The sequence below is a fragment of the Tricharina praecox genome (genome assembly GCF_024521635.1).
Source record: "Tricharina praecox strain CBS 144465 chromosome Unknown BZA05scaffold_3, whole genome shotgun sequence".
In the NCBI taxonomy this organism is placed as follows: Eukaryota; Fungi; Ascomycota; class Pezizomycetes; order Pezizales; family Pyronemataceae; genus Tricharina; species Tricharina praecox.
The window spans coordinates 1,449,763-1,461,152 of NW_026250405.1; the positions used below are offsets into that span (position 1 = coordinate 1,449,763).

Genomic DNA, 11,390 nt, shown 5'->3' on the forward strand with positions numbered 1-11,390 from the left:
ACTGGATGGGTGTGCGCGGGACTGGAACCGTGGCGGGACTGCGGCTGGAGCTGTGGCTGCAGCTGGGACGGCGAGTTATCTAATCATATCTGCAGCATCATAGGCGCGTATGTAAGCAATCGCCACAGCTGTGAGAACCGAAGCAACACTGCGCGCACATGCTTGCAAACGAGTTACGAAATGGGACAGCTTGGGCTTAGCGCGGCGGCGAGCTGGAGTCGGGGGCGAGTGAGACTGTGAGAGGTACCGCATGTGTGTATGTTGGCCTGCTCGCGATCAATCGCGGGGTTTGTAGATACCAGGAAACTGACATTCAATGAAGATTCCCACCTACTACCTACCAGTCTGTTTACCGGCAGCGTTCAAATTCCCACTCTAATCTCGCAAATGATACTGCTACTGCCTATCGGTATACGGGAGGATCGGTCTCTGGATTCTGGATTGGTGTCGCGGAAATATAACATCGGCGGATACCGAAACCGCCGGCTCCGCGTGGCAGTTCCTCTGGAATACATACCGGTACTCTCCGATTGCTGAGCACCGACACCATTGCGCTCTTCGGAACGCAGCAGGTTCGGATGTGAGTACCTAAGGCGGTACATACAGTACCCGGTGTCTCGACTCTCGCTTGTGTCGTGTTCCAACTTCGAACTTCGGCTTCCTGGTCTCCATCCTGTATGTGCCGGAAAGCTGCGCTTTACCAGCACATACACACTCGGTCCAACACACCAGTCGTGAGCACTGAGACTTCCACGGAAACAAACGCTCTCCAATGTCCATCACACGAACTGCTACGATGAAAAGGACAAACCCTCGCTCGGTCGTGCCACGTGTGGTGGAAACGGCTGTCTACAGATTCTCCAGCAAGCAAAACTTAGCAAAATGTTTTCTTCGAGAGTCTACATGAAGGCTGAAGCATACCTACGGTTCTACGAGTCTACGAGTTTATGTACGACGATGGTGCTTGGTTGGATGATGTCAGACTCGTGTTACCGAACGGGGTCGGAATTGAGGCGTGACGATTGGCTGGCTGGTAATCTCATTCTTGTGGGGGGTTGCTGGCGAGTTGCACTCCAATGGGCAATGAGAGCTGTGGATTGAGTGTGGATGCCTCTGTACTGTGCTGACATTAATATGGACTCCTGATCTGCAGTGTTTACGTTATGTACCAGATGACTCGTTTTAGGGGCGACGGTATCGGGTGGAAATGCCCAAACCATGTGAGAATACCAAGACTTCATCCTGCATTCCCACAAAGAAAACCGCATTGATACCACGGAATTGAGTCCAATGGATATGGACTTCAGTAGACACCGTAAGTATGTAAACCTTCATCGAAATCACCGGTTCTTCACTGGGTGTTTTTAGTTTTTCTTCACGCAATCGAGTGATATCTTGTGGGCTCGGTACGCTCCCTTACCCCTCATCTGAGCCGAAGCCCCGGAGATCCCGAGCCCCCCTCCACCCCCTCCCACCCGCTTATAGAGTAGTCTCCCGAAGCCGCCCCAGCATGGCATTGGTGCCCGCTCTGGAAAACTCACCTCATCTCTCCGGCTCAAAGTAATGGTCCCGATCATATTCTATTCTAGAACTCAAGGAACATGTCTCTGCTGCCACGCCCGGCGCCCCTTCCTTCCCCCCTCCCGTCATAATCGTTCGTCATTGTCCGCGTCCCGCCCAATAACAGCTTCCCGGAACCCGGTTTCAGCATGCTCGTTCATTCATTCATTGATTCGGGCGGCTAAAAGCACAACAACAGTAGGAGCAGGAGTAGGAGTAGGAGCAGGAGCAGGAGCAGGAGCACGCAACCAAAAAAAATGAAAAAATAAATACAATGCTCTTGCTTATTGGTGCTGTGTACAATGTATATCGAAGGGTAGAGTCGGTGGTTGGTTGACTTGGTGGTGCAGTGAGCGCGTGGGTCTTTCTTTCTTCCTACCACCACCACCCTCTCTACTTCCCCGCCAACCAGCTACTGATTGGTCTGTGAACAACGCACCTAACCATCACCACCCAGCACCACCACCTCCATCACCCGCAACCACCACTTCGCACCCTCCCCATCTTCAACATCACCATCCCACCATCGTCGCCCCGCCCCCCTCGGAAACTAAATCCCCCCCATCTCCATCATCACAATTCCTCATCCCCGACAGCTATCGCCCGTCATGCTCCCCCAGCAGCGCAACAAGGTCGATATCAACGTGAGTTATCGCACCCTACCCCCGCCCACAACCCACCACCACTACCATTACCACAACCCACCGCCACCACAACCACCGCCACCACCACAATGAACCCCTCAACTAACGTATACCGCAATCCAGTCGCTGTCCGCCGAGGAGCAGCGCCTCTTCCGTCTGTACGGCAAACTCCCGTCCAAGCGCGATATCCTCCAGAACAAGCTCAAGGTAGGTAACGCTCAATCCCGTTCGCTCGTGCACCTCCGCATACTAGCCCACCCCGTCCCTCTCACAGGAACGTAAATACTTCGATTCGGGCGACTACGCACTCTCGAAAGCCGGCAAGGCCAGCGACGTCGGCGTAACCAACATCGGCAGCCAGCACCCGCTGCCCGAGAACATCCCGCACATCCACAGCACGCCGACGCCCGGCAGCAAGGCGGGCGAGGTCGGCTCGCCCATCAAGGAGCACACGCACCTGCACTCGTCGCCGATGGCGAGCGAGGAGCCCGTTACCGCCGAGGAGCTGGAGCGTGAGCAGCAGCAGGAGGAGGAGCTGGCCGCCGAGAAGAAGGTCGAGGTCGATGAGAAGGAGAAGGCTAAGACTGAGGCGTGAGCTTATCGGGGCTGGATGGGATGGGATGGGGCGGGATGGGATCGGTTGGGATCGCTGGGATGAAATGACATGGCATGGTGTGGCGCGCGGAAAGGAGGTTTCTTTTTACTCTTCTTCGTTGACCAGACCGATCAGATGAGATGGGCCGTATTTTCACGCACATGCTCTAAACGAAACGCATCCACATCTACATCTACATCCACATCCCCCATCTCCCCCTTCCCCCATTCCCCCCCTCCTTCCCCTTCACCTCCTCCTCATTTTCCCCCGCATACACACGCATGCACACACGCAGATATACAACATACTCGGTCATTACAGTAGTTTACGCGAGCAAGGCAAGCAAGCGCGTTTTCGTCGTTGTTTCTGGCGTTGAGGGGTTTAGTTTTTAGTTTTCAGTTTCGATTCGATGTGGGGAGGAGGGAGCTGCTGGCGACAATGTGCCGACTCTGTTACCTATGTTTCTTCTTCTTCTTCTTCTTCTTCTTCTTCTTGTTCTTGTTGTCCTTGTTCTTCTGATTATTCTTGTTCTTCTTCTTGTTTTCTATTCATTTGTTTCGAATTTCCAACACAAGCACAAGGAGGATCTGCTGCTGCTGCTGCTGCTGGGTGGATGACTTGACTTGATTTTATGTTCTCTTTTTTTTGTCGTGTCGTGTGTCTATGTGTCTTTTCTCGTCTCGTCGTGGAATTATTGTTATCTACTGTTAGGTACTACTTCTTAGGTACTCACTCTCCCATTGCTTCCTTGCTGTATTGCTGTAGGTATATGTATCTGCCAGGTTCATCTACCTATTCTGGTCTCGTCGTCCCTTCCAGGTTCGTCCGCTCAGGTGCGAGTTCGAGTTTATTCGAGTTCAAGTTCGAGTTCGCAAGTAATTGGAACGTGTGACGAAGAAGGGCGTGCCTCAATTCGACCCTAACTTTAGAACTGTAGAACTGGGGAGGTGATAGCCACTGAGAGGTGGGCAGTGGGCAAGTGAGTGCTGCACAGCACCAGTGCACCAGCAACAGCTTCGGCGGTGGGCTTTTGGGCTTTTGGGTTTTTGAGATTGTGGGATGCGGTCGATCGGGCAGATCAGCTTTACTCTACGTACAGCTGCATCACTGCATCGTGGGTTACGGTAGTACCACCGTTGCGGAGAAGGAGAAGGAATATCACTCCAGTCTTTGGGTAGGTATATAGACGTGACGTGACGAAGATACCGTATGTACCAGCTGTACTCTCTTCTTCTCTACATAGATGATAGGGGAGGGGAGCGGAGGGTAAATCTACCAGTCATTTTTGTTTGAACATTGAACATTGAATGAACATTCTCAAGACGTCGTAGGTATATAATATGCACCCAGCTCCGATCGAGCTCTACTCATATCCCGCTCCAGCTCGTGCGTCCCTCTCTGTCACTCCCCGTCACGTTGCGCAGCAATGGAAATGATGATGGTCTGGTCCCCAGTGTTCCGATGACTTCTTTCATTTATTTTTTCGCGAAGTTGATTTTTTGGATTACCATTTGCGAAACCATCACCGAGAGAAAAAAAAAGCCAGTCCCGTCGTCCCACGCCCGATCTCCACAGCCACAGCCACCGCACGCTTAAGCATCAGCAGGAGCGGGGCGACCACGACCGAAGCCACCACGGCTGTTGAACCAAAATCAGTATTCCATTGTTTTCAAAAGATGGGTTGGACAGGGAGAGGAAACTCACAACTCGGGCTTGAACTCTCCGGGAGCTCCACCCTCCTTTCCGGCGCCACCGGGACCATCACGTCGCCTGTAACCGCCCTCGCGGTCGCCACGGTCACCACCCTCGCGGCGGGGACGACGGTCGCCTCCGGTCATGCCGGAGGGAGGGATGTTGTTGCGGGCGGCCTTGACGTGCGTGGCGGGCACGATCTCGGCGGGCAAGTGCAGCCACTCGCGGAGGTAGCTGAGACCGGCCTCCGTCAAAGTGTAGTAGTAGTACTGCCACGAGAACTGCGTCTTGACGAAGCCGCGCGAGGTGAGCGACTGGCAGGCCTTGATCACCTATTTGTTGTCGCTGGTGTTAGCGGACGTGTCCTATTCCATCCATCTGTCGAAAGAGAGAGCTGCTGGGTGGGACGGACGAAGAGGTTCTTGGTGTCGATCTCGCCGTGCTTGGGCAGGTTGAAGTCCTTCTTGGCGACGAGGACTCCCTCGCGGAAGAGGTACTCATGGATGAGCTTGCGGTCGGCCTTAGGAATGAGCCTGTACGGAGCAATGCACATCAGCCCATGCCCTCTAACTGTCCTCCATTCCTCCCTCCCTCGCTATCACAACACAATGGCAGGACAGCTATCCCCAATCCCCAGATCTAGATAGCCCCCTCCTCTTCCCCCCCAACCCAATTCCCGCCTCCGCCACCCTCCAACTCGCGCACCCCCCTCCTCCTCCCCTCCCTCCTCCCTAGAGCTTCGGGAGAAAACAAAAAAAACACGTACATGATTGCGACTCGTGTAGCGTCAACTGGCGGTCGGTCGATCTGTCGGGCGGTCGGTCGTCGGTCGGTCGGTCGTGGGGTCGTGCGTGGGGTTTGTCGTTTTGGGCTGCTCTCGCGATATTACGATTTAGCTCCCAAGCGTTTCGTTGATGTTCTGGCGGCACCCTGGCCCACCACCCGGTTTGTGGGTTTGTGGGCCGCCGGCCTTGACTGGGATTTTTCCGCTAAAAGGGGGGTTGAGCCCTTACGCTAGGGTGAGAGGTGTGGCGCTACTAGCATGGTAAATGCTGCTTTCAGCCGCATCGAGAGTCACTCACGAGGGAGGAAAGAAAGAAAGTTCTCAACATGTAGAGTTTGTACATGCAACGTTCGCCATAATAGTCTATGCTAGAAAGGCTATATGCAAAGCAATTGATACTTTCGCTCCCTCCCTCTCTCTCTACCCACTACATACTGCGACTTTCACGCATGGGATTGTCAACATGTCGACACTGGCTACCAAAGAAATTCGTGCAAGTATGTAATATCAAACTAACAACCTCTCGAACCGTCGAACGCCAAAGGAAAGCAAAGGAAAGCAATCAATCAAGCAAGCAAGCACAAGCAAGTAAGCAAGCAACAGAGTCCAGTCCGATCCCGCCGCACCCCCATCCCCCATCCATTTCCTTCCATCCATGCGTAAGTAAGTCCTGTCCTGTCATCTACAAACCAACAAACAAAACGTAAAGAACAAGTGTAAAGGAAAAAAAGATACGAGAAACGAAACTGCCAATGCCAATCTCTTCGAATCTATGGTCCGGTCCCTCTATGAATTCGAAGTGTTATTGTTCCCAAATTGATTTGAACGAATCCATGCCATGCCATGCTATCCACCGACCTCTCCACTATATAGCAGTACGGGCTATGGCTCTACAGTTTGGCCTTGACGACCTCGCCGTTGTTGTTGTCCTTCTCCTTCTTTTGGTCCTTGGGAGGCGGGGACTGCTTGGAGATTGCCGTGGCCTCTTCGTTGACCTCGACGTTGCCGCTCTTGTCGCCCTCGCCGAAGAAGATGACTTCGACGGTTAGGTCGTCCCTGTAACATCTGGTTAGAACCCGGTATTATTTGAAGATGGTAAAAAGAAAAAGACACATACCTGTAACGCCTGGAGTACGGGCTCGGAAGCGTCAGGAGCGCACACAGCATCTCCGAATTTTTCCCGCCGAGGGCGTTCCTGACGACGTGCGTAGCCGCGTTCTTATCCTCGCAGACGAACCTCTCGTCCTCCTTCTTGACCCCCCACTGGCGGATCCTCACGGGAGCGCGCTGGCCGGAGGTGTCCTCGGCCTGACTCTCCTCGACCGGGAGGACCTCGGGCTCCTTTTTCCCGCCGAACCACCCACCGAACCAGCCCGCGCTCTTCTTGCCGTTAGCGGGAACGCTATTGCTGCTAGCTCCGGCCGCCTGCGCAGCCGCCTGCGCCGCCGCCGCCGCCTTCTGCTCCTCGATCCACTTGCCGACGAGGCCGACGACCTCCTCGTTCGTGAGCATTTCCCACAATCCGTCGGTAGCCATGACCAGGAAGTCGCCGTTCTGCGGCTCGATCTTGGTGGTAGTGATGACGGGTTCCGCGGTGACGTACGGCGGCGTCTTCAGATGCGGGTGGGGATTGCGGCCAAAGAACTGGCTCTTGAGCTTCGTCTGCGTTTCGTAGGACCACTTGTAGAACGCGTCGCCGAAGGCCCGCGTCGGCTCCAGTCCTCCCAGCACACGGCCGTTGCGGATCACGCCGTCTTCGCCCGGGTGCTCCGCGCGGATCCGCTTCTCCTCCGACTTGGTGGAGCCGGTCTGGTCGTCCGACAGCGGGGTGGCCGTCCACTTCCCGTTCTGGCCCATCCTGCCCAGCACCGCCCTGCTATCGCCCGTGACGGCGACCTTGAGCATCTGCGAGCGAGACTCGTAGAACGCCAGGAGCGCGCAGGAGCCGGAGAGCGCCGGGGCAAGCGTTTCTGCCGCTACAAGCTTCGACGAGCTCTTGAACACCTTCTCCACGCTCTCGTTCACAATCTCGTTGTCCAGCTTCATGAACCCGTTCTTGATCGCCTGATCGATGACATCCTGCGCGGGTGCCTTCTGCGACGGGTCCGCGATAGCCGCCTTATACGTTGCGTGCAGCTCCCTGGCCACAAACGCGATGAGCACCTGCCTCAGCTTCGCGCTGGTGGTCCACCCCGAGTGTCCATCGAAGACACCCCAGAACATCCAATCGGTGCTGCCCGGCACCCCCTCCTCCGTCACCGCGGCCTCGGGGATCTCGATTATCTTCTCAGCGTGGTCATCCTCGATGGGATCGTTACTGGGGATCTGCACGACGTCGTAGCGGAAGACGCCGCGGCCGCGGTTTACCAGGTAGCTCTCCTCATTGCGCCGCAGCTTCTTCGTCGCCTCCTCCGGTGACAGCATTTCTACCACTTTGCGTCCAGACGCGGACTCCTTGCTGATCGGCACAGACGCCGGCTGCGTCCCCGTGTAGATCCCCGCGTTGTCGACCGCCAGAATGCGTTTTCCTTCGGGAGACGCTGCGGGTGCTGCGTTTGAATTGGTGGCGGCGGCAGAGGTGGAGGTGGAGGTGGAACTGGAGGCGAGGGCGACGGGCTCGCGACGTGGAGATGGCTGCGTAAGCGCCGTTAGGGAGTCGCGATAGTACCAGGCCCCCGTCAAGATGAGACCGCTGAGTAGAGCAACCGTGACTTTGCGCCAGTTCATGGACGAGCCGCCACTACCGCCGTCGCTTGGGGTCGGGGTCTGGCCGGACGAGGAGGGTATCGCAGACGAAGATGAAGCAGATGAAGACGATGATCGAGAAGATCGTAGCACGTTCAGAGCATAACGGTTACGGGGAGCTGCGGCGCGGAAGACGGTGGGGTTGCGGAGCAGCAGGCGGACGGCGGCGGAGCGGTAGGTTGGGGGGATAGGCATGGTCGCTGGTGAAGGGACGGGGGACGGGGGACGGGGGACGGGGGGGAGAGGGCCACCCGTTGACTGATGCCTGCTCGTTCGTTCGTCGCTTCTTGCTTGCTTGCCGATTAGTCGGTTTCAATGGTTGCTATGGGCGGGTTAATCGCTGGGTTTGATTATGGTGTTGGGTACGTCGAGCAGTGGGAACGGGCTTGGCAGCAACCGCAACAACACCAGGTCTACGTCTACGTCAATCTTTGCGCACCTGTATTTGCTCTCAAGAGCAGATCAAAAACAAGATGGAGTCGTCTATAGCAAACACCAGTCATCCACTGTCACAGCCATGGTCACTCACTGTTACAGTGTTACCGCCGACCATCCAGAGTCCAGCCACGCCGCCAGAAGTGACCACTGGCCACGAGCAAGGGGGCGCCGGCTGGGGGCGTTTGTTGTTCGGTGATCATAGGTATCGATAGATATCAGCACTACCCACTCTGGGGTATGTAGCCGAGGCAGTCAAACCGCCCATGATCGACCAATCATGTGACGATTCGTATAAGACGAGAAGGAAGTCTCCGAAGACAACGATCTGATCTGAGTAGAACGAAAGACCAGATGTGCACTTTACGTAGAGTAGGTAGGTGCATACATGGCAGGATGCACACACACACGCGAAACTCACTACCTACATCATACATATCAGAGCAGAAGCTGAAGTGACATTCCATGACCGACCGACCCCGACGACCCCGTATCGACGCAGCGATGCAGTGACCGACTTGCAGTTATGCATACCTATGCATACTTGTTACCTGGAACAGTCTCAGAGTCTCAGACAGTTTGGAACCGAGTGTGTTCGAGCATGGGGGAGGGGGGGAATGGGGGGGGGATCGACATCTACACACATTAGGTACATACATTTTCAGCTGATCGAACGGTGGTCCGACTTACCCACGCTATTACCCCGGTAGGTGAACCCCTAGTGGTGTACTGGTACTACAGTCTACAACGTAGGACAGGCAGACAGACTCGTCGCGACTACTAGGTAATAGGTAGCAAGGAGAAGTGTGGTACAGTTTTGTCTATCATCAGGAAGATGTCCGAAGGCGACTGCGGCATCGAGGAGTTGAAGGCTCAGCTCAACGCAGCTTCACTTGTGATCTACATACAAGCCGTTTCACCCACAATTATTCACTATCCCATGTCATTCGACGTCGATTCCGAATCTCTAAATGCTTTGCCCCTTCCCACAGAGGAGCCTTATATCGACACATCGCGATAACGATCCCAAATGACTCCCATATTGATATAACCCCAGCCAACACAACACGCCTCTCTCGCACGCCTCTCACACACGCATACACCTCACACATACATATACACCCCCACTCCAAATCATGCAAAATCCATCTTCATTGACGAGGTACCGTGCCAAGTGCCCGAGCTCGTCCGCCGGTGGCGTTTTTCGTCTTCGTTGTCGTTGTTGTTGTTGTTGTTGCCGTTGCCGTTGCCAAGCTCCCCATCTTCCCCATCTCCATCTTCGTAGTAGGAGTCTTCGTAAAAGTCCTCCACCGAGCCATCACTTGGAACCTGATTCAAAAAAACCAAGGCATCAGTGTATCTATTCAAAAAACATGATCATCAGACTGCATCATCCCCACCAACTACAACATCCCCACCACCCACCTCGAGCAGGGCAACACCGGCCATCTCACCGCCCGGAGAGCACCTCTGAACAGCAACAGCAACAGCAACGTTGTACGCACCTACCTCATCCTCCGGCTCGTCATCATCGTCTAGAACCTCCCTTCCGAGGCCGAGCGACAGCCGCAGTCGCTGGTGTCTCGATTCGTAGTCGGACGGCACGAGCTGCTTCGCCTCCAGCATGGCGTTCTGCCGCGTTGCCAACTCCGTTGGCGTTATCTGTCCTGTGCGTGCCGCCTCGTCCAATATCTCGTCGTTGAGCGTGACAAGCGCGTCCAAAAACTCCGGTGCGTCGGAGACCATGAGGACCGTGGAATGCTCGAGGCTCCGGCAGAGCGAGATGGGCTCGCGTCCCGGCTCGTTGGGCGGGTATGCGGTGACTGCCAGCTAGGATTTAGCAAGTCGTCCCTCGTCGTCGATAGTGTTGCTCCTCGCCGGCGGGAGCACACAAACCTCGCATCTTGACCACGCCCTCCTCATCCTCCTGCAGCCACCAGCGGCGATTATGCAGCGGTATGCCAGAGACCCAAACGGCGAGTCTCTCGGCGGTGAACTCGATCAGGGCGTGTGGATCCTCTACGCCGACCAGGTCGCGATCCTCCAGGTGGTGTTTGAAATAGACCATCCACGGCCCGCCGATCAGGTCTTCGTCGCGCTTCAACCACGGCTCCTGCGCCACCCGCTGCAGCTCGCGGTACGCGCGGAACCACCCGTCGTGGCTCAGCGAGAACGACCACGTCCGCGGCGGGATCGCCGCCACGTCGCTCAGCGCTGCGAACACGGGCACCACGTCGGACAGCAGGCACCGCCGCCAGTGGATGTTCGCCGTGGCCAGGTCGCGAAGCCGCACCGACGTCGACCGAACGCGGACTAGTTCCGACGCGGTGAGACTCGATAGAACGCAGTGGAGCACTGCGTGGAGTTACTCGGTTAGTGAGGCTCTTGTAGAGTACATAGTAGTTATGTACAGGTGTGCGATTTTTTTGCTTTGTAGCCGCGGCAAAGGTAAAGGTAGAGGTAAAGGAGGAGGAGTAGAAGGAGGAGGGATTGGAATTACCGCTGCAAATGCAACGACAACCGCAGACAAGCTACTCAGCAGCCCAACCCAGCTGTTCAGGTCAGGTTGGACCCCAGGGGTGCGGATTGGGATGTATACCTTCCAACGGAAGACTCTCGAGAAGCAATGTAGTCGGCATGGGCGGCGTGTGCGTGGGCGTAGGCGGGCGTGGCAGTGTTTCGGGGGGCTTCGGTTCGGCAACGATGCGACGGTTGTGGTGGGCTATGGCAACGAAGAGTGGCCGTGTCCGGGGTGGGTGTGTATTTCGGGAGTGTAGCTGTTCGCTTTTCGGTCGGGCAGTCGGTCGAGTATCGAAGAGGGCGATGCGTGGAAAGCGAAGGGACCGGGATTGACACTTCGGGGGTTTTATAGGTAAAGTAGACGACGGATACTAGACAGCAATAATAATGTAAGTCATAAGTGCCTGGCGAACGC

The 11,390-nt window shown here is 55.7% G+C and overlaps 6 protein-coding genes across 6 annotated transcripts; 3 read left to right on the plus strand and 3 right to left on the minus strand.

Moving 5' to 3' along the window:
* The first annotated feature begins 709 nt into the window (after window positions 1–709).
* Window positions 710–1,140, plus strand: BZA05DRAFT_167548 (uncharacterized protein). Its single transcript, XM_051479163.1, has one exon. The coding sequence runs from the start codon at window positions 883–885 to the stop codon at window positions 1,099–1,101; it is 219 nt and encodes a 72-aa protein (XP_051343136.1). The 5' UTR covers window positions 710–882; the 3' UTR covers window positions 1,102–1,140.
* A 765-nt stretch (window positions 1,141–1,905) lies between these two features.
* Window positions 1,906–3,285, plus strand: BZA05DRAFT_387438 (camp-regulated phosphoprotein/endosulfine conserved region-domain-containing protein). The gene is made up of 3 exons (XM_051482580.1): window positions 1,906–2,204; window positions 2,328–2,411; window positions 2,479–3,285. The coding sequence occupies exons 1-3, from the start codon at window positions 2,169–2,171 to the stop codon at window positions 2,797–2,799; spliced, it is 441 nt and encodes a 146-aa protein (XP_051343137.1). The 5' UTR covers window positions 1,906–2,168; the 3' UTR covers window positions 2,800–3,285.
* On the plus strand, window positions 2,390–3,285 carry BZA05DRAFT_387439 (uncharacterized protein). Its single transcript, XM_051482581.1, has one exon. It carries the CDS (start codon window positions 2,869–2,871, stop codon window positions 3,121–3,123), a length of 255 nt encoding a protein of 84 aa, XP_051343138.1. The 5' UTR covers window positions 2,390–2,868; the 3' UTR covers window positions 3,124–3,285.
* A 792-nt stretch (window positions 3,286–4,077) lies between these two features.
* BZA05DRAFT_387442 (putative 40S ribosomal protein S10-B) lies at window positions 4,078–5,412 on the minus strand. The gene is made up of 4 exons (XM_051482582.1): window positions 5,258–5,412; window positions 4,904–5,024; window positions 4,504–4,823; window positions 4,078–4,437 (listed from the first exon to the last, which is right to left on the minus strand). Coding segments are annotated over exons 1-4 (489 nt in total). The 5' UTR covers window positions 5,260–5,412; the 3' UTR covers window positions 4,078–4,391.
* Window positions 5,413–6,165: 753 nt separating this feature from the next.
* On the minus strand, window positions 6,166–8,002 carry BZA05DRAFT_424077 (phosphatase 2C-like domain-containing protein; the record flags this gene model as incomplete). Its single annotated transcript, XM_051485899.1, has 2 exons — window positions 6,166–6,331; window positions 6,393–8,002. The coding sequence occupies 2 exons, from the start codon at window positions 8,000–8,002 to the stop codon at window positions 6,166–6,168; spliced, it is 1,776 nt and encodes a 591-aa protein (XP_051343140.1).
* A 1,691-nt stretch (window positions 8,003–9,693) lies between these two features.
* BZA05DRAFT_167643 (uncharacterized protein) lies at window positions 9,694–11,390 on the minus strand. Its single transcript, XM_051479164.1, has 4 exons — window positions 11,055–11,390; window positions 10,352–10,810; window positions 9,961–10,278; window positions 9,694–9,784 (listed from the first exon to the last, which is right to left on the minus strand). The coding sequence occupies exons 1-4, from the start codon at window positions 11,092–11,094 to the stop codon at window positions 9,774–9,776; spliced, it is 828 nt and encodes a 275-aa protein (XP_051343141.1). The 5' UTR covers window positions 11,095–11,390; the 3' UTR covers window positions 9,694–9,773.